At 39.2% G+C, this 27,130-nt stretch overlaps 2 protein-coding genes across 3 annotated transcripts in view; one reads left to right on the top strand and one right to left on the bottom strand.

Moving 5' to 3' along the window:
* The window catches only part of Mael (maelstrom spermatogenic transposon silencer), a 50,601-nt gene that overhangs the window by 5,190 nt on the left and 18,281 nt on the right, over nt 1–27,130 (bottom strand). Inside the window, exons 2-9 of one of the 2 annotated variants that reach the window (XM_036202819.1) lie at nt 25,148–25,231; nt 24,846–24,938; nt 23,187–23,286; nt 21,468–21,623; nt 20,163–20,204; nt 13,178–13,302; nt 12,485–12,539; nt 12,233–12,374 (exon numbers count right to left, since the gene is read on the bottom strand). In XM_036202819.1, coding sequence (XP_036058712.1) covers nt 12,233–12,374; nt 12,485–12,539; nt 13,178–13,302; nt 20,163–20,204; nt 21,468–21,623; nt 23,187–23,286; nt 24,846–24,902 — 677 coding nt within the window. In that variant the 5' untranslated portion in view covers nt 24,903–24,938; nt 25,148–25,231. Of the gene's footprint in view, nt 1–12,232; nt 12,375–12,484; nt 12,540–13,177; nt 13,303–20,162; nt 20,205–21,467; nt 21,624–23,186; nt 23,287–24,845; nt 24,939–25,147; nt 25,310–27,130 lie in introns of those variants that run through there. The other variant, XM_036202818.1, reaches the window with a different exon arrangement.
* Ildr2 (immunoglobulin like domain containing receptor 2) overlaps nt 25,278–27,130 on the top strand; it is a 75,525-nt gene continuing 73,672 nt past the window's right edge. The window contains exon 1 of the mRNA XM_036202690.1: nt 25,278–25,351. Coding sequence (XP_036058583.1) covers nt 25,278–25,351 — 74 coding nt within the window. The remainder of the gene's footprint in view (nt 25,352–27,130) is intronic.

Here is a 27,130-nt window from a genome sequence, read left to right as displayed (position 1 = left end):
AGTAACTAAAAAGTTATTTGTGCCAAAAGCAACTAAAAAGTTATTTGTGCCAAGTGATAGTTAACTGATCTAACATTAATCTAAAACCTCCCTCTGTATTCCAAAGACTAGTGATCCAATAAATGTGATTCATAAAGCTCTAAATTGAGGACTGAAGAACCAAACTTAACTTTGTAGTTTTGTTCTTTGTCTAGAGGACCTACCCATATACATGCTTTCCATTATAGGTCAGTTTTAAGTTGCACTCAAGGAGTGCAAGAAATGCCTCAGTAGGTAAGAGTGCAAACTGCACTTCCAGAGAATACACTTTCAGTTTCTAGCTCATATCAGTTTACAACTGCCTGAAACTCCATCTCCAGGGGGATTCAATGCCCTCTTCTGGACTCTCAAATTCATGAGCACCTGTGTGCACAAACCCATACACAGACACTTAATTAAAAAATAATACAAATCAATCAAATAATATACTCACGTGTTAGAACAAAAATTTAACAAAATTCTGACCCCCCCCCAAACAAAAACGCTTCTAAATCTAGGGTTACCCTATTTAAAGTGGTACTATTTTGCTGTGGGATCTCTTTCTGCTTACTTGGGACTGAGTGGTGGCAGGAGGGACACATGAATCCTTCCAGTTACATCTGGCACCCAATGTGGGGCATTGATCCACACAGACCTGAAAAACCTTACAGAAAGATTCTGATTGCACAGAAGTGGAGCCAAGAGCAGCTTCCTAGTTCATGTCTCTCATGCGGGCCATGTACAGAGATGCTGTGGCATTCGAGCTGAGCTTGAAAACAGTATGGAGGATTCTTGCTGCAGTATAGAGGTATTTCCAAGCTGCACAGAGCAATGTGTGGTGGATTTAGCTTTTGCTAGTCTGTAAGGTTTCTGGACTACATGCTGCTTGATGGAAGCATAAACCTACTGCCTCCCAGAATTGGCAGTAAGCATGGCTCCCAGAGATGGCTGTAAATGTATCTTCGCCATGTTGAAAAGCCAAGTGGGGCAGAGCTAGCAGTCAGGGCTGCCACTTCAGTCCTAGTCACACTGCTGTTTAAAGCAATGCTCAGAAAATGATTACAGATACACAATAAGAACAGATTCAAATGGGAAAAAAAACTCTAAATGGATTACAGTGTGTTTAAATTATACATAGGCTTGGGAGAGTAAAGAGAAGATATAGACAGTCATAAAAAAGACATATAGTTTAAAAGAGAAGATATAGACTGTCATAAAAAAGACATATAGTTTTAAAATAGTAAAAGTCCTTAGAAAGGGGAGCAAAGTAATATAAAGAAAGTGAGCCATGTTGAGGATGGAAAATGCACAGAAAGTCTGGATTATGTATACTATTGGGTTGTCTTTATTTTTGACTTCTATGAGACATTTGATTATAAAAGCTGCTGGATTAAACCAACCTACATATTTTAAAAATAAATATCTTGACTCCAAAATTTAAGTCAAAAGGTATGTCACTTTGGGGGAGAGGTTATGTTTTTGTTTCCACAGGAAATGAGAGGCTATGGATTCATTCAAAATTAAAGATGATTGATTTAACTGAGGAAGACCCCCAGAAATCTTGACTACAGATATAAAAACATAAACCTGAGAGAACTGCAAGACATGTGATGTATGTATATTTTACTTGCTGAAACACATAACAAGAAAATTATCTTTAGCTGACTTGTGTACAATGCAGTTTGTACTTGTATTGATGCAGATATGTATGTTAACTTTAAAAGCTTATGCATTTTCAGGATGAGGGGACCAGACACCAACGAAAATGAACGGATCCAGATAATCTATCAAAATGTCTCTGTTGCAGTTCCCTCTGAGTTCTGCATCCAGAATAGGGTCAAGGCTGCTGGCTGCGATGATCCAGCCTCACAGACTACTCCAGTCAGGACTTGACCTTAACTCTAAATTTTCTCACTGTCCCCCAAAGATTACTAGCACCCAATCAGCAGGAAGTGGCCTAGAAAACTACACCCACATTTCCAAAAAATGGATTATGAATGTTTGTCTTTGTTTAGGGGTTTCATTACAAAGTATTATTGGTCATAGTCAATCTCTTTCTAAAAGAAAAAAGGGGGATATAATAAAGAAATGATAAGATAAAAGGGTAGATTATTGAATCTACTTTAAGAAAAAACTATTAAATCTTACATACTTTACACTGGTATAGATTTTGGTTTATTGATACAAATTTAAAGTTAATTTTGTTATACTACATATATATATATATATATATATATATATATTTCTGCTCTTGTTTAAGGTATATGTTTATGCAACTCATTTAAAACTGTAATATATAATTAAGAAATGCATAATAAACACCTATGATAATCAAACTTATAGTCATATTAGTTAAGTTTTCTAGCTATACAAAGATATATTTCAATGGGGTAGGTAATCATCAAACACTTCAAAGACCTACAGTATGGCATTTAAAATGTTTTAAGAACTTAGACTTTTCTAGACATTGAGACATGTCTATTCCTGGCAGCACCAATTACTTCAAAGATGATGATGGGCATCAAAGAAACTCATTATGGAGTTTGCTTTCTTTGTGGCAAAAGTTAGTCACCAGGCAAAAAAGTGCCCTAGCCTTGACTGCTTGACAGGGTGCTGTATAAACTGTACACACAGGACCCATAGGAAGGTCACCAATGAACTTTGCCAAAACAAGGTGAGATGGTCCTTCAGATTCCTGCTTCACAGAGAAGACTGCCAGACATTCTGCAGGACACAGGGAAAAGCAACTGATTAACTTTGCCAATAGGCGAGACAAATTTCCTGCTTCACAAAAAAGTCTGCCAGAGACTCCAGGCCTGTTGGCTGAAGATGGATGTCCCAATGTTGCAGAGGAACTTTGGGTGACTGCCCTAGCAGCTAGATGTCTCTGTCATTTCTAGAATTTTGGAAGTTGCTTACAATGCACTTCCTGTTTACTTAAGTAATACAAAGACTAGTTAGTTAGTTTTCCTTGGTTATGATAAAAGGTAAATTAGGAAACTTTAGACTCAAATATAGGATAGATGATAGAATATTTCCTTTAATTTTGCTAGATACAAATAAAATAGATATTATAACTATAATTCTTGCTTGATAACTGTTTTGTTGCATGTAATTTTACTATATTAAAATGAAAACCTTTTTAACTAGACAGAAAAAGGAGAAGTCCTGTGGAATATATATTGTTCTCACTGGTTCATAACTAAAGCTGTTTGGCCAATGGTGAGGCAGAATAAAGTTACGCAGTACATTCAAACTGAAGACGGAGATGAAGAAGCAGGGTCAGAGGAGATGCTGGTAGTCATCACCAGGAGAAGCAAGATTTGAGAGAACAGGTCATGCCACAAAAACACATGGCAAAACATAGACTAACAGAAATGGGTTGAATTAAGTTATAAGAGCTAGTTAATAATGAGCGTGAGCCATAGACCACACAGTTTGTAATTAATATAAGCCTCTGTGTGTTTACTTGGTACCGAGACACTATGCAACCAGGTGGGACACAGGAAAACTTCCTGATAAATTGCTTAATCTGTTTTTACTCATTTACTGATCTTGTTTCTCCAAAGCACACCAATACTCATTTATTGATCTTATTCCTCTAAACAACAACTCCTAAAAATATGAGTCTTTTTCTAGTTAAAGTACCTGTCTAAATCTGTCAAAAAATCAGATCTGGTTTGTGTATTTTTAAAAAATGTTAGTGTGTGTGTGTGTGTGTGTGTGTGTGTGTGTGAGAGTGAGAGAGAGAGAGAGAGAGAGAGAGAGAGAGAGAGAGAAGGTGCCTATGGAGCCCAGAAGGGTCATATTCTCTTGAGTTATAATTACTGGCATGCATAAGTCACCCAATATGGGTTCTCAGAACTGAACTCTGGTGTAGTGGATAGCTGTTTTGTCTATGACCTTGAAGTACCACCCCTAGAGATGCAGCAGGTAACTGCTCTACCTGCCTATGACCTTGAAGTATATCCCCCTGGGGTGTGGCCTCTTGGTGACCCTTAAGACCTGAGAAGCACATGCCTCATGGTTTTAGATACAGGCCTGACTCTGGTGGCCGGAACAGCATTCTAGAACCCACTACTATTCTGTTCTGTACAGTGAGTTTTTCCCCTTAGTAAATTCCTTTGCCCTTTAAACAGACTCTGGATTTCTCACTATAACCTGGTCCTATGGAAGAGTAGTATGTACCATCTCTCCAACACCTTCTCTATACTGAAGTCAATTTACCTACCATCTACTCCCCATGCTCCTGATGCTGCTTCATCCACATATATGCAGCATATTTACCTTCTTTCTATTCGAAAAAAGTCCTGGTAAATGCTTCTGCCCCTATTTCAGGTTAGGATTCCTTCTTCCAAGGAAAACTCTACCCTTAGAATGCACATCATCCTACAGCTGTATTTCTAGTCAGACTCACTCACTGGCTTTTGTTACAGTCTGTGTATCCCCTCCCCATTCCTGAACTACTACTGAGCTGCTTTCTCAGGCAATGTCCTCTCTTCAGTCCACATCTCTGCCCATAGAAATTCCATCTTTCCAAAAGAATAGATAAAATATTCACCCCATAAAGTATTTCCTAGTTTTAAAACCCTTACACTGCGGTAATCTGAAGTGACTTGTCTCTAATCTGACTAGACATTACTCTCTGAAACTTTTTGTTTGTTTGTTTTTTGAGACAGGGTTTCTCTGTGTACAGTCCTGGCACTCACTTTGTAGACCAGGCTGGCCTCCAACTCACTAAGATCCACCTGCCTCTGCCTCCTGAGTGTTGGGATTAAAGGCCAGTGCAACCACTGACTGGCTCTCTGAAACTTTTTAAATGCTTCTTAGAAGTCACCTTAGTATGTTCACGTGTCTTACTGCTATTATCAGACAGAAGACTAAGGGTAAGGACCATCATGTCAGTCTTTCTCACATTTCTTACAGGACCTACTCCAGCGCTTTCATGTATTATACAAGATTTGCTCATTTTTTTTTGTTAAATGTAAAAAGCTTATTTAATTGAACAAAGAAATTCTAAAGAGATATCACAACATAAAACCTCACTTCTTACTACTACTATTGCAAAGGTTTCAGTTCAGATGGTGAATTAAATACATGAATATATTTATTTCTTGTCTCCAAGTCTTTTGAAAATCACAGTCAACTAACTAAATGCACACAATAAAGGAGAAAATACAAACAGGCTTCTCTATAAAAGACAATAAAATCGTATAACTAGATGAAAGAACAGTGACTTAAGAAGTCACTGACTTTGTGGTTCACAGAATAGGCATGAAATAAAAGATCTCCCAGAAGATCTGCCTATGAGAACTTTAGCAAGGTGCTGGACTCAAGGACATGTCCATACCAAAAGCAGACATAAGATGAAGCATTTACCATGTACACTTGACAACCTGAGCTCAATCCCTGGATCCCATGGTGGAAGGAAATAAGTTATTCCCACTGTCCTCTCATCTCCATACACAGGCACATCCACACCCACACCCACACCAAATATGTACACATATGAATAGTAAACTAAAGAAGGGCCAATGCAGGTTATGAAGCTGAATTTCTGTTCAAAGAGCTGTCAATTCACATAAGGGAATACACTGACTGCTCTTGAATTTAGGATTCTGATTCCAACTTGCTAAGCTCTTGTGTCAGTTTCCTCTGCAGCAAAGCCCAATTAGCTGATAGTTCCCACTACACAAGATGGACCAGTTTTGGTTTTGAAGCCACATCTATAAATATAAACATAACCAAAGAGAACCAAACATTCAAAGAAAATCTGCAACGTGAAAAAGGCCATAGAAAGACAATTTACATTCCCAAAGAATGAGATAAACTAAGAAACAAAAGTGAAGAACAGCCCTAATCCAGGAAGTAAGTAGCTCAAGGTGGTCTGTGAAGTTACTGTACTCATCATGGCTTCACTTTTCACCTTACAGTCTCCATCATGAACACTGACAATGACTATACTTTGTGTCACACAGCAACTGTAGGCTGGGAGTGCTGACTGCCTCTGCCCAAGCTTTATGATAATGACAAAGTCTACTACTAAGGGTTCTGTGTTGAGTCCTCTTCTTGCAAACCTCTGTAATGATCTACACATGGTGAGTTCATAAGACACTTCACTAGTCTCTTGGAAATATGCTAAACTTGATTCTTTCATCCCATATAGCCAATCCTGAGTTGTTACTCTGTTTATATTCTCTCCCTCTAGTTCTAATCTTTAAGCAAGGCCTACTGCTTTTGACCAATCTAAAACCCATTCCTTTCTGTCTCTGTCACCACCCTAGTCCCAGATCATTTATTGACAGCTCATTTAATAATAATAGAATCCATACCTCCTTTCCTATCTCCTTTCAATACATCTGTAATAGAAACCTCAGAGACCTTTAAGAAACTCAATCTATTTTCTTTCCTACTTGGTAAAATCCTATTTCTAACAAGGTTCTCTTCATTTTTATCTTTCTTCTGCTTCAATTCTTAGCTTTCATATTACAATTTAAACAGTCTCCTTGACCATTCATTTTGTGTTCACTATGCCTGGGTCAGTATTTGTTGATTAAAGGCTGTATTGCTTTAGTCAGCATGTCATCACAGACTGTAAGTTAACCTAAAGATAACTTGATACTAAACATTAGGAGAACAGGAAGTTATTAAAATTCAAATGTTTGAGCCTCCACAATAGTATGATATAGTTACTACCTTATTACTTAAGTACTAAACTGCATCAATATAGAACTTAACCATCAATCCTCATCTCAAAACAAAACAAAACAAAACAAAAGAACTTAACCATTTCTCCTAGACCTTAAGATAATGTGTTAGCCAGGCAGTGGTGACGCATGCCTTTAATCCCAGCACTTGGGAGGCAGGGCCAGGCAGATTTCTGTGAGTTCAAGGCCAGCCTGGTCTACAGAGCGAGATCCAGGACAGGCACCAAAACAACACAGAAAAACCCAGTCTCACCTCCGCCCCCCACCCCAAAGATAATGTGTTATCAGCCACTTACTACTAATTCTTTCAGTAGGTACTTCAGAGCAGTGTTTAAAATGAGTCCTATTGACCTATATTAACAGTTTCTAATTAGTTTCTATTTGTTAAGCTCAAATCCCCTGGAACTCTTACTACATTTTAAGTGCTCAGTGAATGGCAGAGGCATTTGGTCCAAATGCTTCCTCACTATGCTGGCTGCAGCACTATGTCTTCAGTCTCTCTCTCTGAACCAATTCTGGCACAGGCCTCAAAAAATGCCTTACAGTAAAGCTACCCTGGTCTTGCTGAGCTGTATCTACTGAACTTAACATTGTAACAAACAAAAATGGGAAACCGGCCACCTTCCATCCAAGTCACTACAAATGTTAGTGTGAACCTGTATGCTGGTTGCTACACTGACAGAAGAGGGAGCTCTTGAACTGAACTCACAAATCTGTCACAAACTGCCACCAAGGAGACAAAGGAAACAGAAGGCCTCAACCACAGAAAGCTATTAGCACATAAAAACTAAGAAAGCACCCATAACTTCCAAAAACACATGGGGCATTCTAATATAACATTCCACATGGAATTAAAATGTTCTCACCCAAGTGTGTAAGAATATGGAAGCATCCCGGCAGTGGTGGTGCATGCCTTTAATCCCAGCACTCGGGAGGCAGAGGCAGGCAGATCTCTGTGAGTTCCAGGCCAGCCTGGGCTGCCAAGTGAGTTCCAGGAAAGGCGCAAAGCTACACAGGGAAACCCTGTCTCAAAAAACCAAAACCAAAACAACAACAACAAAAAGAATATGGAAGCATACTCTGAAAAAATTCAGAACCAAATGATTTCTTGAATGAGAAAGAGTTGACTAGACCCAGAAATCAAAAACAGAAAAAAATCTAAATGGATTATGAAGTGCCCAAAGAAATATAGTCATCTTGAAAAAGAAACTAAAAAAAAAAAAAAAAAAAAAAAAAAAAAAAAAAAAAACCCAGAAAACTGTCAAATAATTAAAGAGTAAAAAGAGAAAATAAAGTGAAAAATACTTTTTTTTTAAAAGATTTATTTATTTATTATGTATACAGCATGTATGACCAGAAGAGGGCACCAGACCTGATTACAAATGGTTGTGAGCCACCATGTGGTTGCTGGGAATTGAACTTAGGACCTCCAAGAGCAGTCAGTGCTATTAACCTCTGAGCCATCTCTCCAGCCCCTAAAGTGAAAGATACTATGGCAGCATATATTATAGATTTCCTTAACAGAAATTAAAGAGTGGAAGAAAAATTACAATCCGTGAAGAAGCTCTAGAAACAGAAGCCAATTTCCGCATACTGAAATGGTTTATCAGACACCTCAGAACGTGGACTTGAAATAACAAACTGAGAGGAGCTACCAACATAAAGGATGGCAAAGTAGTCAAGTGTTTAGGCTAAAGACATCGTCTCGTTAGAGCTAAGGAAATGATAAGCTTTGCAAAAGGAATACACAATTCCATTGAGTTGTATTTTCCAGGAATTCACGGACACAAGTGTGACTGTGGAAATCTTAAACATGCAAAAAACCAGGAAATACTTTTTAAGTCTCCCTTCAACCTACTATACACCAAGAATCACCAAACTTTTTAATGTATATACACCAAATAAAAGAGCAAACATCTTAAAATTACACAATGTATATATAAGGAGGTATGGAAACAGTAAAACTCTACTCTCAATAGATGAGTTGATATATCAAGAGGACAAAGAGTGAACTGAAGAATAAGAAAATCTGTAGACATGGTGACGTCTCTACTCTCAGCACTCAGGAGTGTGAGGCAGAATGATCAAGAGCTCAAGATGCAGACCATTCTTGCTAAGGCCCATTCTTAGTTATTGGGAGGTAACAGAAATTTACGTAATACACAGGGTGTAGGGTGTGGTGGTGCACACCTTTGATTTCAGTACTCAGAAGGCAGAGGCAGGCAGAACTCTTAAGTTTGAGGCCAGCCTGATCGACATAGTGAGTTCCAGGACAGTCTGGTTTTCAGTGAGACTTTATCTTAAAAAGGAGTGGGGTGTGAGTGGGAGGCCCTAGGTAGATGAGGCTAGTGTGTGTGTCCATGAAGACAACTGTAGAATGCCAGTCCCCTCCCTCCTGTGTGTGTGTCCATGAAGACAACTGTAGAATACCAGTCCCCTCCCTCCTCTGTGTGTGTTCATGAAGACAACTGTAGAATACCAGTCCCCTCCCTCCTGTGTGTGTGTGTCCATGAAGACAACTGTAGAATGCCAATCCCCTCCTGTGTGTGTGTGTCCATGAAGACAACTGTAGAATACCAGTCCCCTCCCTCCTGTGTGTGTGTGTCCATGAAGACAACTGTAGAATACCAGTCTTCTCCCTCCTCTTTACCTTCCCTGTAATGAGGTGAGGCAGTTTGCTTTACCACAAACACTCCTCATTGTAACTGCACTGTCTGAACACAGTCACAAAAGCAAAGGAGCCAACTGATCATGGACTTGAGCCTCCAAAATCAAAATCAGCCCTTTTATAGCTGATTATCTTGTGTGTTAACTATAGTAACAGAAAAACAACTAGTCAATAATCAGCATAGATCCTGTGGTCAGAGTCAAATCCTGGAACTGAAAACAAAGGGTACAGAATAGTCTCATATGCTCACAGGACAGTTCATAAAATTGATATATACTAAGTTATCAAAAATACCCTAAACATAAATAACTTCTATAGTTTTTGATATAGTAGTCAACATTGTTTAGTCTTAATGCAAACACCCATAATTTACTAAAAGAAACAAAATCCAGGAAGGCCTTTCCATCTGCTCATTTAAAAGCATTTTAATTTGTTAGAGAATGAATTAAACAATACTTGTTCAAAATGACATTTCAGAATCTATAGGATGTAACAAAACAATGAAACTTTAGAAACAAAATTTTTGAGGCCACCTTCCTTGCAGCCATCTAAAAACATTTAAAAATCAATTTTACCATATGTAGTTTTCCAGAAAAATACCAATCACTAAATTTACTCCATTAGAATTATGAAGCTTAATTAAGCAGTTTCTTTCCTAAGGAACTGCCCTGCAACAATACATCTACAATAGACTTACAAACCTTTGTAGAAAGCAAAGATATCACAAAGACAGTGTTCATCTGAACAACAGAATAACAACCTTTACCCTTGGACACAACTCAACATTATTAAGATTCAGTTCTCCCAAAGTTAATTTTTAAGCTTTTATAGGGTTTCAATGAAGTGAATATACACTGTTGAACAATGCTAGTACTTTTTACATCTAAAGGCTAATTAAACCAACAAAGTGGAAGCGGGGGACCAACATGGAATATAAGCAAACAGCAATTTAACTATTGTGAAGGGTGAAAAAGAAATAATCCAAGTAACTTTTGAGAAAATTACTGTGACTCTATCCTCAGATTAAAGTCAACTAGAAATGTCATGGTTTCACGAACACTGAAATTTCATTCAGTGCATCCAAAAACTCAAACAGTAAGACACACTCTGAACAGGTCCTTACTCATCACCATTCACCTTTGAAAGGAACAAGGGTCTATTGGAGAAACTGCTAATCCAAGAGTGGAATAGAGAAATACAAGATGAAGCTAGAATGTACCAGCAGAAAGCAAAAAACCCTCAAGACTGGTAGTAACAGAGTATATATAATTCATTAGATAAAACAAGAACTCCTAAGTCTACATTCACATAGAAATTATGAAGAAAAGCACTTTATTATAGAATCCTAACTAATAAATACTGAAGGAATAATTAAGAAAAATCTACCTTCATAAGCTTGGCAGGAACCATTCCAACTAAATCATCACTGAATGTCAGAACTAGTATTTGGTAATTTAAGGAATTCTATTTCTCTGCAAAAATACTCTACTTTTTTTGGAGATTGAACCCAGGGTCTTCTGTTATCCAGGAATCATCACTCTAACTGCAGAGCACATGTCAGCCCATTATGAAGTAGGTGCATAATAGTAACTGTTCAGAGGTGACTCTAACCAATCTTAGACAAGTGACCAAGTTCTCAGTATCAGGAGTGGGACACACTGACATAATATACTTCCGAGTGTGACATACTGAGAAGACATAGCATTTTTTATTTTTGGTATTCCTCCTAAAAAGTGTAACCTTAACCTAGTCATCGGGAAATATAAACCAACTCAAACTGAGAAACATTTTATAAACTAACTGGACTTCACTCTTCAAAAAAAATTAAGATTATAGGAGACTAAGGCCCCCAGGAGTGGAGAATGCCTGGAATACCAGCATTAGGAGTCATGAATTCCAGTTAAGCCCAAGTAACACACATGCACACATGAACAGCAACATGTGATCCAGGACTGAACTCTAGATACTGTTTGATATAAAATAAAACACACCACCAAAGAACTGGCAGCCTATGAACTTCAGCTTAGATAACAGTACTGTGTGTCAATGGCAATATTCTGACTTTGGTATCTGTACTACTGTAAGAGAGTATTATGCTAAGGAAATATTGGTGTACCTAGACACAAAGCAGGGTGGCTTCTTTTACTCTGTAGTGGCTTAGAAAAAGTGTGTATGTTTTTAGAGACAAATTATAATGAAATGTATAAGGAAGCTAAGAGAGTATTATGCTTATTTTTATGAATCTTTTAATTTTTCAGTAAATCTAGGATTATTTCAAGAAAACATTTTGCCAATTTAATTCACTTATGTATCACTATGTATAAATTAAATACATATGATAAAACAATTTAATAAAAATTAAAAATAAAGTCTAAATAAATTGAAAAGCATTCTTTTATCAGTAAATTCTAACTGGTAAGGAATTATCAGTTTATTTGGTAATGTTTTTGCTGTTGTTCTTAGTATAAAGGAGCAATGTATCTTTCCATCAATTATTAATGCTAAAAAACACAATATTAAAAACAATATCTAAAAGTAAGTTTCCCCAGGCCAGAGAGCTAGCTTAGTGGTAAAGAGCACCTGCAGAGGCCCTGGGTTTGGTTCCCAGCAACAGAGGATCTGACACCCTCATCTCCAGATGTGTATACACAAAGGTAAACACTCATACATGTAAAAACCATTTTTTCAAGTTTACAAGATTTAACTGAAAAGCGATTCACAGAAGGCAAAACAAAACAATTCAAAAGTCACAAACCTAAAACCTAGTCCGAGTCTATTTTCTCAGAATATAGTTCAGAAAGAAACCAACATTAGTCAATTACAAAATCATTATCAATACCTTGTGTTGCTAGAATAGTCCCACATGGCCACATCTAGGAGACTTCTAACCCAGGTCTTAGAGGGCTCCTTGAGGAATTTTTGCTGGTAGATTCCCACTACAAGGTCCTCTACAGTAAGAAGTTCTAGATCTTGTCTGATTTCTTCCAATTAGCAAATAGAAAAATACAATTAGTGATTTTGGGCACACAGAACACACATGTCAAAATGAAATCATAGACTACACTTTCTGCATGACCTAGATTCTGCTCACCTGATGCCCGCTCCATACGCTTCAAACACCAGTTGACTCTGGCTCTATCATCAGACTGCAGAGGGAAAAATCATTACTTGCATTTTCTCCTTTTTTGAATTATTTTAATTAACACTGTCCTTTCAAATTTGGGTATGTGTAGGAAAGACACACACTAATTGAAAATTATATAAAAATAGCACACATTAAAAAAACATTATTGCTAGGATAACTGGATATATATATTTATATATTGTATTTTAATAGTTTATGAAAAGCAAGTGAGATTTGGGGTAGACCAATGATGAAGTCAATGTTCAGAGCATGTGATCTGATCATGTTAGTATTTATAATATGCAACAGTTTAGGACCCAATTCTTCACTACTATTCTGGAGACTTTAGATAAAGCAAAATGTCTTTTCAAAACAACAACAACAACAACAACAAAAGAGGGTTAAGTGAATGAACATCCATTCGTTGGGCTAAAAAGATACTGCAGGTATTGCAGGAGGAATTTGAAGAAAAGGCTATTATTCAGCTTTTGCTGTTTCCAAAATTAGTAATTTAAAGGTCATACTACTTGCACAGAAATCAATTCAGAATGAACATGTTTTAAAACATATAACTAACAAAAAACTGAAATCCTTTTAGTATCTTTTCAATTCTTCTGGAGTCTAATTGGATATCTTAAAAACCTTCTTACTGGATATTACCTTGCAGTAAATAGGTGGCCAGTTCCCTGGGTTTGGATGGATAAATTTATAAAGGTTTTGTAACACAGTTGCTTGGTCATGCCCGAATTCAAAGTTTGAAATAGGAATCTTGTGACTAGAATCACCTGAGGGAAATGAAGAGGTAGAAGTTCAACCACTGAGCAAGGCAAGTATCATCAACTTGGGAATAGGAATCAAAAGGAGAGCAGGGAGTAATTTACAATACGCGCCTGTACTAAGCCTGCTTCTCATTAGGTACTTTACACACTTAAACCCAGAATTTTTAGAGGTGAGAAATACATACATAAATTAAGAAGAGACTACAGAGACTCCCCAGAAATTAACAGTTAATGAACAATGAAGTCATTATTGAACCCATGTTTCTTAATGACCAAGTTTACAGTGTTTGCATTGTTCTTGTGATGCCTTTCAAAAATGTTTGTTAAATAAGGCTGGAGGACTTCATAGTTGCAATGATTTTTTTTCTTTTCTTTTCTTTTTTTTTTTTTTTGTGTGTGTATGCATGTTTGCCTGAATGGGGGGGTGCAAAAGCATGTGTATGTATGTGCCATGTGGAGGCCAGGCCTGAGAGTGCTATCAGGAATCATCCTTGATCTCTTTCATCTTATTCATTGCGGCAGGGTCTTCAATCAAACTCAGAGCTTGCTGATATGACTAGTCTCTGGGGATCTGTTGTCTCTGCCTGAGGCTGGAAACAGGCACTAGGCATTTTGGTAGGTTCTGGGTATCTGAACTCTGGCCTCATACTTGTTCAGCAAGCACTTTAACCAGTGAGTAGAGCACTCTAGCCTCCGTTTTCATTAAAAGAAATATTACTTTGTGTGTGTGTGTGTGTGTTCCAAGATCAAACTCAAGTATTCTGGCTTAGCAGCAAGTACCATTATCCCCCGAACCATAGTCCTGGCCCATGATTGATTTTTAAAAATAAGAATGGGGCTAGAGAGGTGGTTCAGTAGTTAGAAGCACTGGCTGCTTTTCCAGAGGACCCAGGCTCTAATCTCATCATCCATACAGTGCCTAATAACCATTTGTAACTCCAGTTCCAGGGGACCCAGCTCCCTACTTCGGACTTCAATGGCTACCTATACACATTAAAAATAATAATCTTTTTTTAAAAGACAGTATGAAGAACTCCACATCTCCAGGAAATAATAAGGACCAAGCAATTCAGATGAACCCTCCCACAACAAAATAAGTGACCTTGGAGATATTGGCAGCACAAAAATATCCAGCAGTTAAGACTTACTGATACAGGAGCAGGAAGTTAGGAAATTCTAAAAGGCTAGTTTTAGATCACTTGTCAATTCTAAAAACAGCTAAATGTTTGAGCAAAGTGCTTTTAGAACCTATGATTACAATTTCTAAGTCCACTAAGTGCCTCAAAAAAACAAATATACCTCTCTGACGAAGTTACTCTAGAATTCCTTCTTTTCAAACACTCTGAAAAAGCAGGTACAGAGACAGAAGGAGAACCAAAATGAAATTCACAAAAAGGTACCCAAAAGTTTCTTTGGTGTGGAAGTTACTAGGCACAGATTTAAAAAGAAAAAAAAAAAACTATGTTCACATTTGAACAAAACTCACATCAATTATGAATTTTGGCATAAAATTGCAAACTATAAAAAAGATGAAGTTCAGCTTTGCATAATGATAGAGGAAAGCTCACTAAGTAGAATGTCTACTTCCAAGTGCTACAGAGAACAATGCGGTGAGGACTTAGGAGTCTGGAATCTTGGAAAGGAATAAATACCGGAAAGCTGAGGAAGGAAAGATTTAAAGGCTCAGACACTAGACAGAATTCTTAGCAGACTCATTAAAAATTTAAAATACGCTGTTACTACTATATAAATAAAATGTTAAGCATGTGGTGCATATTGGTAGTCTCAGCACTTGGGAAGTTGAGGCAGGAAGACCAGAAACTCAAGGGCATCTCTACACGGAGAGTCTGAGGCCAGAGTGGGTTACAAGAGACCCTATATAAAAATATTAATCAAATCTATTGTTTTCTGACTTCTACCAGTTATGCTACAAATTCTATGTATAATCATTTGGTGGTAATCTCTCTCTCTTTTCATTAAAGAACTGAGACGGCTTAGTCCTTGTAAAGTTCAAAGCATAATTTAAATTACCCCAATCCCTGACCATGCATTAAGGCAATCTTAGATGCCTCATGACTCCAGTTTTCCACCAGACACAACCATAAACATTCTCTGGATAAGAATAATATGATAACTCACACACACACAATGCATCTGAGGTGTGTATCTAATAAACATGATAACCAAGAAACTATGAAAACAGAGCAACAAAGATAATTGTAATAGGATTCCTGACACAAGACTGTAAAATAACTAGGCCTTTTCTGTTCAAAGTAATACTTTATACTTTCTGCAACCCAGAAACCAAATTTAAAAGTAATGAAAACATATCATACAAACCATTCTTCTCATCTTTCATTATAGCAAATAACCTTGAAAAACAAATTAGACAATATCAACAGCAACATAAATGCACAGACTCTAAGACAATCATGAGCAAGCCAAACTCAACAATTAGGAGACTTATGATTACCATGTTGGGTTTGTTCTAGAGTGCAAAAATAGTTTAACATTGGTAAATCACCATACAAATAAAATATTGGAGATTTCAAAAGAGCATCCTTACTAAAACATTCAACTGTCATCCCTAATCAAGTTGGAAACAGAAGAAAGTTCTTAACTCTGATAAAGTGTGCACAGCAAAAATAAGGGCAATCAGGGGAGAGGAAATTATAGCAAATAACCTGTTGGTAAAAAACTGGAAACTAGAGATCCAAGCCTGTAAGACAAATTGCTAAACGGTCTTATTAATAAAACACCTGGAGCCAGATATTGGGATGAAAACTGAGAGATCAGAGGAACAGGACAAACCACAGCCAACCTCACCTCACCAACTCCTCAGCCTCCAGAGAGACCTACTTCCAGTATACTCATGCCTATATCCTTTCTGTGCCCTGCCATCTCACTTCCTCTCTCTGCCCAGCTACATCATTTCTTCTTTCTGTCCAGCTCTATCACTTTCTGTCTGTCTGTCTGTACAGACCTCCAGACCTCTATGGTTAACTAATGCTGGGAATTAAAGGCATGTGCCACCACACCTGGCTCTGTTCCCAGTGTGGCCTTAAATTTGCAGAGATCTGGATGAATCTCTGCCTCCTGAATGCTAGGATTAAAAGCATGTGCCATTGCCTAACTTCTTTGTTTAATATAGTGGCTGACTTTTTCCTCTGATCTCCATGCAAGCTTTATTTAGTAGAGCACAAATCACCACGCAAACCAAGTAAACAACCAGAAGACACAATTCAAAACATAGCACTTACAAGACAACAAAAAGGTAGCATGGTGCATGTGCCATTGCCTAACTTCTTTGTTTAATACAGTGGCTGACTTTTTCCTCTGATCTCCATGCAAGCTTTATTTAGTAGAGCACAAATCACCACGCAAACCAAGTAAACAACCAGAAGACACAATTCAAAACATAGCACTTACAACAAAAAGGTAGCATGGTGACGTAGGCACTCAGGAGGCAGAGGCACAAGGACTGCCCCAAATATGATGAAAGCCTATTCTAAATAAGAAATTCTAGGCACCCAAGGTGATACCCTCATCTCAAATATAAAATAAAATTAACAAAAGCTATTAAGATCCTTAACAATAACTTTATTAAAGAAAGTATAGACCTGAAGAAACAAGTTGTTCCATGTTCACAGATGGAAAGGCAACATGAAGGTTATCTATTTTTTCCAAAACAACCTAAATATTTACAGGTGGTCCCAAATCTATCAATAAGGCTTTTTTGGTAAAGTACAAAAAACTGATTCCAAATTGTGGTCAAAAACTAGGGTCAAAAATAGCTATGATATTACAGAAAAAGGTCAGGGGAGCTTTCGAAAGATTTTCAAACTAGTATGCTTAATTAAGAATATGACAGTCAAGCCACTCCCCCCCCCAAAAAACAAAACAAAACAAAACAAAACCCAAATCCTGGTAGATTAATAAAAGAAACCAAGTAGATGTATGATCTGACCTGATACTACATATCAGGGAAAAACAGGTTATTCAATGAATGATGCTAAGACAACTGGCTGTCTTCAGGAGAAAACAATGAAATTAAATTGTCATCTCATAGCATACACAAGTCAATTCCAGCTGGAATAAGCATCGAATACAAAATAATAAACTTTGCAAATTTTAGAAGAAAACAGGAGACTCCTCTTCAGGTAGCAAAGAGCTCTTAAGACACAAAGATTCACAGTGATAAAAAAAATTGTCTGACTTGCTAAACGAAAGCCCAACACTTATGCTTACTAAAAGGCCCCACACAAGGCTAGAGGTGTAGCTCAGTATATTACAGAAGTGATAGAGTACTTGCTTGGCATGCACAATACCACCTAGGGTTTAGTAGCCAGTGCTCAAACTTAAGAGATCTCATATGGATTGAACAATGCAAGGCTCAAGCTGAGAGAACCCATTTTCACATAATGTAAGAATTAACAGATAAGTTCTATAATAAACACATATAATATAAAAAAAATAAGTAGAAAATGAATAAAAGATAATGTACTTAAAATATAAATATGTGAATAAAATAAACTTATATATACATAGTAAAATTATTCAGAAAAGATAATGACTAACACAATATTCAGAACCCTTCTCTGATACAGAACCAGGGAGAGGAGGGAAGGGGAGGGGGAGGAGAAGAGAAGGGGAGGGGGAGGAGAGAGGGAGGGAGAGGGAGAGACTGCCAGTGGTACTGGTGATAGCTGTTTTCAGCTGACTGGTGAGTATACTGCTGTTCATTAATATTCTACAGAGTAAGTCAGTGCTACATTCTTTGTATTTACTACATTTGAAAAGCCAATGGACCTTTCATATAAAAAGCTGTAATCAGGATTCAAAGCTTTGCTTCTTTTAAAGCAGAACTTGTCTAAAGAAAAACCATTAACCAGTGAAATGAACAGAAGCCGAGCTCTTCTGGCTCAAGTGAGTCAAGACCTCTTAGTCCCAAAGCTTACACAGAAGCTGAAGCACCTTTGTGAGAAACCTTAGTAGGAAAGGAGTCGCCACCAGATTCCATAATAAAATGTCTTCCAACCCTGAAATTCTTTACTACTCTAACATGATAAACTATAATGCCCACCCATGAAGCAGTCACTTGATTTCACAGTACCTGAAACATCATGCAGCACAATGTTTGAAAGGTATTTATTTACTTAGGGAGGAGGTACATCTGGGTCCTAGGGATCAAACTCAGGTCATCAGGTTTGGTGGCAAGCACTTTTACTGAGCCATCTCACTAGCTCTGAGAAATCTATGTGCATGCCCACTGGCTACTGCTTAAACAGAGCACATCAGTATGTAAACTTGGCTTGGTATATTCTTCTATGAATCCTGGTCTTCTCCAAATCAGTGCAATTACATTAGCACAGGCATTTTTAGGTACTATGTCAACACAGCTGTCACTCTAACCATCGTTTATCTTATTTAATTGGCAGATTTCCCAGGGTTATTTAATTGGCAACTTAAGACATGCTTAAATTGGCAGGCTCCAAACATTTTAAGTTTGTCTGAATGAGAAACACTATCCTGTTTCAATTAGCTGGAATAATAAATTAAGAAGTCATTCCCAGCTGTGGATGCAGCTCAACAGGAGGGCCTTTGCCTAGCTGAACAAGGACTTGCCTAGGTTTGATCCTCAGCATGAGAAAAAAAAGAAATGTTTCTGGCCTATAGTAAGATATAGATAGGATAGAGACAGCTTTTAAGAAAGGATACTTTGTGTTCATTTGTTTAATGAGAAAATACTGCAAAAACATGCAATAAAATATTTAAAAGTTTTATCAGCATCAAGCTAGCAAAGATGCTAAGCCAGTGACACTCAACAAGTGAGTGACACACAGCAGGAAGACAATGCAGTCATTCAAATGATGAACCAACCAAAACCATCTTTTCAAGTGCAAACATGAAAACTAAATCAGAAACTAGGTTTCATAAAATCTGTGTTTGGGACTTTTTGTTTGTTGAGTTTTGAGAAAGTCTTGCCCTGTGGCACTATAGCCCATGCTACAAACTGTAGCTGATTCTCCTGCCTTTAGTCTTCCAAACTTTAGAATTAGATGCACGAGCTATTGTACCTGGCTCCATTTCTGGTTCTTAAAAGACTACAATATGCCTGATACAGTAGGCCTGACAAACATTTCTAATACTTCTAATAGGCTAGTTGGCCATATTTTTAAGTTAAACTGTATACTCAGGAATTAAATGGTCCCATAAGCAATATACTGAATTAATCTCAATTTAATATAAAACTACCATGATTTTCATTTTAATCAAATAGGAAACTTCTGAAAATTCTTTCTGTAAGAGTTTAGCTCCAACCTTAGGTAAATTTAGTCATAGTCAAGTTTTTTGGTTACAAAATACTTAAAAGCCTGACTTCCTCACCCCAAACTCAAAACTGTTCCACTCTGAACTCTTTACTTTTGAAGCATGAATTCTAGAAAAACTTTTAAAATAGACATTGCTCATAAATGGGTCTAAGTTTAGAGAATCTGAAACTTCTCATGATTTTCCAAAGAGCCTGGCCACTATATCAACAGCTGACCTTAGAACTCCATGGATATGTAGCAATAGGAAAATAAAATTTTACTTCCTTAGAACGAAAAGAGTTCATACATACACACAAGTCAGTGAAGTTTTAAAAGTTTGGGGCTGGGGGTCCACTCTGTGGCAGAGTGGCTACCTAGCATGTGTGAGGCCCCAGTTTACCCCCAGAAGCAGGAGTGTGCATGTGTAGGTCTAAGTTTGTTTAAAGATCATTCCACCTGCCATTCCCTGCAGCTTACATCTTCTAAGTTAAAAGAGTTAGTCTTAATGGGGCTGCACACACTCAGTCCCTCTTATCCCAATTCCTTTATACTTACTTGCAGCCTGGCAATGGAATCGAAATCCTCGTGGAATTTCACCTACAACACAAAGCGTTTTATTGAGAAGCCGAATTCTGGAAGTTCTCTTGCTTGTGCTATAGTAATACTTCATATGACAAGTTTCAATGTAGGTAATCTTTATTATTTTAAAATACAAGATTAGAGCTTCATAGTGTCCTTTTTTGTTGTTTCCTTTTGTCTTGGTTGTTGTTTAAATCAAAGGTATGATGACTAAAATAATTTTTATGTATTTACCAACCCACTTTTCACAGCAAGTTGCTCCTCACAGGGAAATTATACTAGAGAAAAGACTATTCCTGCAGACGGACTTCTAGCTAGGGTCCATGAAGGGCTTGGAGGGTGGCGGAGTCTGTTATACTGTAAGCACATACACATTTTTCAGAATGAAGGAAAAAAAGAATCTCAAAATCTTACCTTTTCAGTGTTTCATAATCCACACACCACAAAATGTAAAAAAGGTATGACTTGTCCTAAGCAACAATGCCCACAAGCATAAGATAATTAGCTTTGCTGTCCTCTGAGAATGAAGAGGTCCAAATTAATTTTAAAGGTCTTTCCTATCTTGATACACTTCCCTGTTGACTTCAAGGATAGTGGTTTCCTTAACTGCTCTCTGTCCTCTAGGGAACTGAACTGATCGGACATTTCTTTAACTATCTGCTTTTTATTTGTTTTTTTTTTTTGTTTGTTTGTTTGTTTTTTTGAGACAGGGTACCAATATAGACTAATCTTCTTGCCTCAGCCTTCTTCCTGAATGAGTGCTGGGATCACAGGCTTGAGTTTCCCCTGGGCTATTTTACTTTTCAGTGCGGGTAGAATAGTGGGAAGGAGATGGTTAAGGATGTTTAGAGAGCTGAGATACCTCCATACTGTTTCAATCGTTTCTATAGACACTTTACAAATGATCTAACTGGTTCAGAAAAAGGTTTTCTAAAGGTCACAAAGCTGTATCAGCTTCAAACTAAAGATTACTAAGGTGAAGGATGGGAAATTGAAAGAAAAGAACAAGGCATAAAACAGAAGAATTCCAGAATGTAAGGCCATGGGCAAACAAATAGGCTGTGCATTTTTGAGGTGCTCTATCCTCTGAATTCTAATGTTTACTGAAGAAGAAAAGCTTCAATCAACCAGCCACAACACCTAGTTCCTAATAGTTTGACACTTGGGTAGTATGTCTACTTACATTTTAAGAACTCAGCTTTTAAGAAAATGACTACTAATAAATGAAGTCAGTTTTAAAAATCACATACTTTTAGGATCTATCAAATACTGGCTGCTTACCTGGATGGATAAAGCTGTGGAAATCTGCTATAATACCTTCCTGGAGGGAGTATTTAACACAGCCAATTTCACAAGGGAGGAAGCGCTGTTCACAATGAGGAGGTAGCTCACCATGGCTAAAAATGTTCAGAAAATAAAAAATGCCTCCAAGGAGAGCTGAAAAACAAAGCAAAACAAAAACTCAAGACTGTTAGAACTACTTTTGTACAGGTATATGTTCCTGTATTTCTTAGTGAATTATAAAAGAGAAAACTCAATTATACCAAGTAAAAACTATACAATCATATTTATCAAGAATTTAAGAACCATTCTTTATATAAAGCAACAAAATTATTCAGTCTTGCCTCTACATAATTCAGCTGTAGAATAGCACTGAATTTCAGCAATGACATAAAAGTTGTGATATACATGATACAAATAGAAAGACTTGGGAAATAAAGTCAAGCAGAACACGTGAAGTAAAACTAGCTATGGAAAATTTAGTTCTCTGCTTTTATACTTTTGCCAATATAGAGGACCACCTATAATACCAGAGAACTATGTGGGAGTAGTGCTGTCAACTGAAGACTAAAACATTTAGGTTAAAAGTTTGTGTTAAACAAAGGCAGAACACAATTAAAAGCAGCTAGGAGCAGCAGCAAAGGCCTTTATTAACTATGTTCTCTTCTAGAGTAGTGCAATAATTCATCCTTGATTCATGCCTGCCCACCCCAGGATATTGTAAAATTCTTTATTCCTTTTTTTTGGACAGAGTTTCTCTGTGGCCCTGGCTGTCCTGGAACTCACTCTGTAGACAGGCTGGCTTCCAACTCAGTTATCCTCCTGCCTCTGTCTCTTCGGATTAAAGGCATGTGCTACCACGTCTGGCCAAAATTTTTTATTTTTAATTGGCAAATAATAACAGCACATCTTTATGGGTTACCATGGGGATTCAATAAATTTATAAATTGTGAGATGATTTAATCAAGCTGGTTAGCATATCTATCAATCCTCAATCTCTTATTCTTGTTCAAAATTTAAAATCTACTCTCTTACCAGGCTGTGTAATAGGTCAAAAGCCTTATTCTTCCTACCTACCTCTATAACCTAAGTGTGGGAGCTACAAAGAAGAATTATGTTTAATAATGTATGAAGTGGTAGAAACCAAGAGAGACTATTACAAAAAACTTTCCAATATTATTTCAGCAAATGCAAATTAGTTCACCCTGCATAACACCAGTGCTATAATATTTAAACCCTTATAGTCAATTACTTTGAAATATAAGATCAAAATGAATAAAACATATTTGGGGGTGGGATGCACAGGTATGTCCTTGAGTGAGGTGGTCAAAGGTCAATCTCTAGTGTCATTCTTTAGGAGGTAGGACTTGAGGCTTGCCAAGTTAGGCTAAGCTGCTTAGTCATCCTACCATCCCCACCTCCCCAGCACTATCATGCCTCACTTTTTTTTCCGAGACAGGGTTTCTCTGTGTAGCTTTGCGCTTGTCCTGGAACTTGCTTTGTAGACCAGGCTGGCCTCAAACTCAGAGATCTGTCTGCCTCTGCCTCCTGAGTGCTGGGATTACAGGCGTGCGCCACCACCGCCCGGCGATGCTTCACTTTTTATATGGATGCACGGCAAATACTTTACTGACCATGCCCTCTTCCCCACCATAAGAAGACTTTTTATTGCCCAATATGCCATCCAAATTCAAGCACAGTATTTTAGGAATACTCTACCTTGATCACTTTTTATAGATAAATTTGACATATCAGGGGGAGAAACACTTGGTTTTGGTACAAGCATGCCTGGTCTCCTCAGTGGCGTAGATATGAATTTCTGAAAGAGAATTGCCAATCAGATACTTTTAAACAGAGCTACTGCTAGATACTTTACTGCACATATTTAACAAAGTAACTTCGAAAAGGCCTGTGGACTGCTTCAGCATTTTCTCACCATCAATGAAAACAAAGGAATTTATCAGTAACAAGAGCAGTCCATGGCAGACAAGAGCCAATCTGTAAGTACTATGAATAAGCAGGTGAGTGGTAAATAGACAACTATAGTGGAGAGTCATTTGTACACCATGATCATCTCATTTCCCCGAGGCACTTACAACCAAATGCCAGGCTAGTGGTCAAAGGATTACTTTAGAAAGAAAATCAACCTAAACCTCCAATCCTGTAGTATTGTTTGGTTTTCACTTAAAAGGAAAAACCAGAGCATAATGTGCCTCCAATTGTCACAACACACATACACACACACACACACACACACACACACACACTCATATTATACTTAAGTTCTGAGGAGAAACTTTTTAAAGTTATTTTTATTTTCTTTTTTTATGTGTATAGGTGTTTGCCTGCATATATGTGTGTCACACATGTGAAGCACCAGTGCAGGCCAGAGGAGGGCATCAGAATCGCCTGGAACTGGAGTTACAGATGATTGTGAGCCAGCATGTGGGTGCTGGGACTCAAACCTGGGTCCTCTGTAAGAGTGCCCTTAATTACTGAGCCATTTTCTAGCCCCTTGAGGAGAAATGTCTTATAAGAAATTATAATAACAAGAAAAATCAAAGTTCACAAACACAGAACATCACATATCCACCTGACTTAAGGCACCAACTTAAAACAAAAATCTACCATATTAAAAAAAAAAATTCACCAAACTTTTGGGTTTCAACCCAATGCCAACAGCCAAAGAATGAAACTTCAGTATGTACAGACAGAAGAACACGAGGGGGAAGAAAAAGAACCCCGTTAAGGACCTTGTACTTTCTGAACAGAGATGAGCAGGACAACAAGGTCTATTGAGTACTTCACTGCCCCCACCGCACGGGAACTTGCTTAACCTTTCTGCCCGTAGGATCTACAAATGTCAACCCAGGTCCTTCAAGTCTTGTTATTCAAACTATTTAAAGCACAGGAACGGGCTTGCTTCTAGGAACCGTTTAAAAAGGATGAAACTCCACTGCTTCTAAGTTCGCCCAAGTGTTTGAAACGCCGCCGTCTAACCGTTAAGAACGGAAAGGGGCTCTGGGAGGCTGTTCAGTGTGGGCCCCAAACACCCTGTGACCGGGGTTTCTGGGTGTCTGGAGGCTTCCCGACTGCTCTCGGGCTCCACCTTGGCTGGGAGCGCAGGGGCGGATGGACGGGGCGGGCTGGACGGGCGGACTGACAGACGGCCGGGCGGGCTAGGTGGGCGGGGTGGACTGGCGGGCTGGACGGACGGACGGGCGGGCTGGACGGGAGGACGGGGCGGACTGGATGGACGGGGCGGACGGGCTGGACGGACGGGCGGACTGGACGGGGCGAGCTGGGTGGGCTGGACGGGCGGACTGGACGGTCGGGCGGGCGGACGGGCTGGACTGGGGGGTGGGGCGCTCCCCTTACCTGCTTCTCTGAAGGCCCAGAATCCTTTCCCTGGGCTGCTCTCCATTCCCGAGCCATTTCTGAGTATTTCTCCTTCTCATCCTCCCTGAGGAGCTTTGGGAGAAGAGGGAGACAAGACGGGCAGGCGGTGAGGCGTCCGTTCCACGCCCCGGTTCTGGAAGGTTCCGTCGGTTGGTCCGGCGCAGGGGAAGGGCCCCCGTCCGTCCCCTCCCTCCACTCCACGGACGGCCCGGCCGCAGCCCGGGTCCCCTCCGCGCCCTCCCCAGCTGCCCAACTGCCCGCCCGCCCGCCCGCAGCCTCACCGCCCAGTCGGCCGAGCAGTAGGGGATGGCGTCCGCCACTCGGGCCACCGGCAGGCCTCGCCGGCGCAGTTCGGGAATCTTCTCCTGCACGAAGAAATAGTAGGCATTGCGGCTGGCCCTGCGGTTGGGCATGGCGTCGTCGGGCCTCGACGCCCTCCAGAGACACAGCGAGCAGCCGGCGCCCTCGCCGGGCTCCCGCCCTTAGTAACCGAGCTGGGCGCCTGCGCGCGCTCCTGCCCTGCGCTTGACCAATCAGGGCGCAGCGCGCAGCCGCATTGGGCTCTCCCCTCCCCCCCGTTGGTGGGGGGAGGAAAAACAGCCTGAAACGGGAAGGTTCCACCTCGTGCGGAGGCCGAGGGGGCGGGGAAGAGGGAGGAGTCAGGCGCAGGTGGGGAGCGTTGCGATTGGCTGGCTGGCATGCCTGGTAGGCGGGGATTGTCACGTGGAAGGCCAGGCGCCTTTTCTGTGTATTGTTGCGTAAGGTGTCCAGTTGGTAGGCGGAGGACTCGCGGGTGCTGGCGGTTCCCAAGTGTTTGACAGCTAGAAATAGCGAGTGTGTGCAAAGCACAGAAAAAAAAAAGTGGGTTCAATAGGGTGTTTTCAAGACGGCAACAACAAACCCAACATATTTGAAAACTTCTGTTACTTTGTTAGCATTTGGGGAGCTGAGGATGGAACCAGACCCTCCAACAAGCTAGGAGACCACTGAGCTATGTTCTCAACCCTTCCCTCAATTTTTAAAGTGCAATATGCAATTAGTCATAAGAAAGAAACACAAACTGGGCATGGTGGTGCACACACCTTTAATCCCAGCACTTGGGGAGGCAGAGGCAGGTGGATCTCTGTGAGTTTGAGACCAGCCTGTTCTACAGAGCGAGTACCAGGACAGAGAAACCCTGTTTCGAAAAACAAAATAAACAAACACAAAACAAAAACCACAAGAGGCTGAGATTTCAAATAATGTCTGTGAATAAAGTTTTATAGGCTTTCTCAGGGCTGAGTAATTTCTTTTTCTTCAGTTTTATTACAAGGTGGCATTTTGGGCGTTATTATGAAGTGTTTTTGTTGTTGTTGTTATTGTTTTGTTTTTTTGTTTGTTTTTTCTCATCTTGTGTACCTAGTTACTGCTGGTAACTAGGTACTCAAGGTTGAGCCTGTGTATTTAGTGATACTGAGTTCTCATACTGGTTCAAATTAGTGCTTTGTTAATTCACTTGGATTTTCTCCTATTTCCCAACAAAATTCCTTTGTCTACTCAGTTTACTAAGTCTTTGTATAAATAGAGTATGATTTTTAGAAAAGGCAGTTCAAAATTCATTTAAAAAATTGCATCTTTTCAGATAACCACATTTTATTATCTATCTATCTATCTATCTATCTATTTATTTATTTACTTTTACATCCTGTTAGCAGGCAATTTCCCCTCTCTCCTCTCCTCCCAGTCCCCAGAAAAGGGCAGGCCTCCCATGGATATCAACAAAGCATGGCATATCAAGTTGCAGTTAAGACTAAGCACCTCCCTTCATATTAAGGCTGGACAAGGCAACCCAGTAGGAGGAAAAGGGCCCCCAAAGCTGGCAAAATAGTCAGAGACAGCCCCTGCTCCCACTGTTGGGAGTCCCACAGGAAGACCAAGGTACACAACTGTAACATATATGCAGAGGGACTAGATTGGTCCCATGCAGGCTCCCTGGTTGTTGGTTCAGTCTCTGTGAGCCCCTGTGAACCCAGGTTAATTGATTAATCTGTGGGTTTTCTTGTGTTGTTGACTCTTGCCTCCTACAATTCTTCCCTCTCTTCAAAAGGATTCCCTGAGCTCCTCCTAATGTTTGGCTGAGGGTCTCTGTGTTTGTTTTCATCAGTCAGTAGCTGGATGAAGCCTCTCTGATGACAATTGGGCTAGGCACCAATCTGTGAGTATAGCAGAATATCACTAAGCACCATTACATTGACTTTTTCCCCCAGTTGTGTTTGGTTCTATCC

The sequence above is a fragment of the Onychomys torridus genome, chromosome 11 (genome assembly GCF_903995425.1).
Source record: "Onychomys torridus chromosome 11, mOncTor1.1, whole genome shotgun sequence".
NCBI lineage: Eukaryota > Metazoa > Chordata > Mammalia > Rodentia > Cricetidae > Onychomys > Onychomys torridus.
Note: the sequence above shows the minus strand (reverse complement) of the source record. Positions and strands in the feature narration are given on the sequence as shown.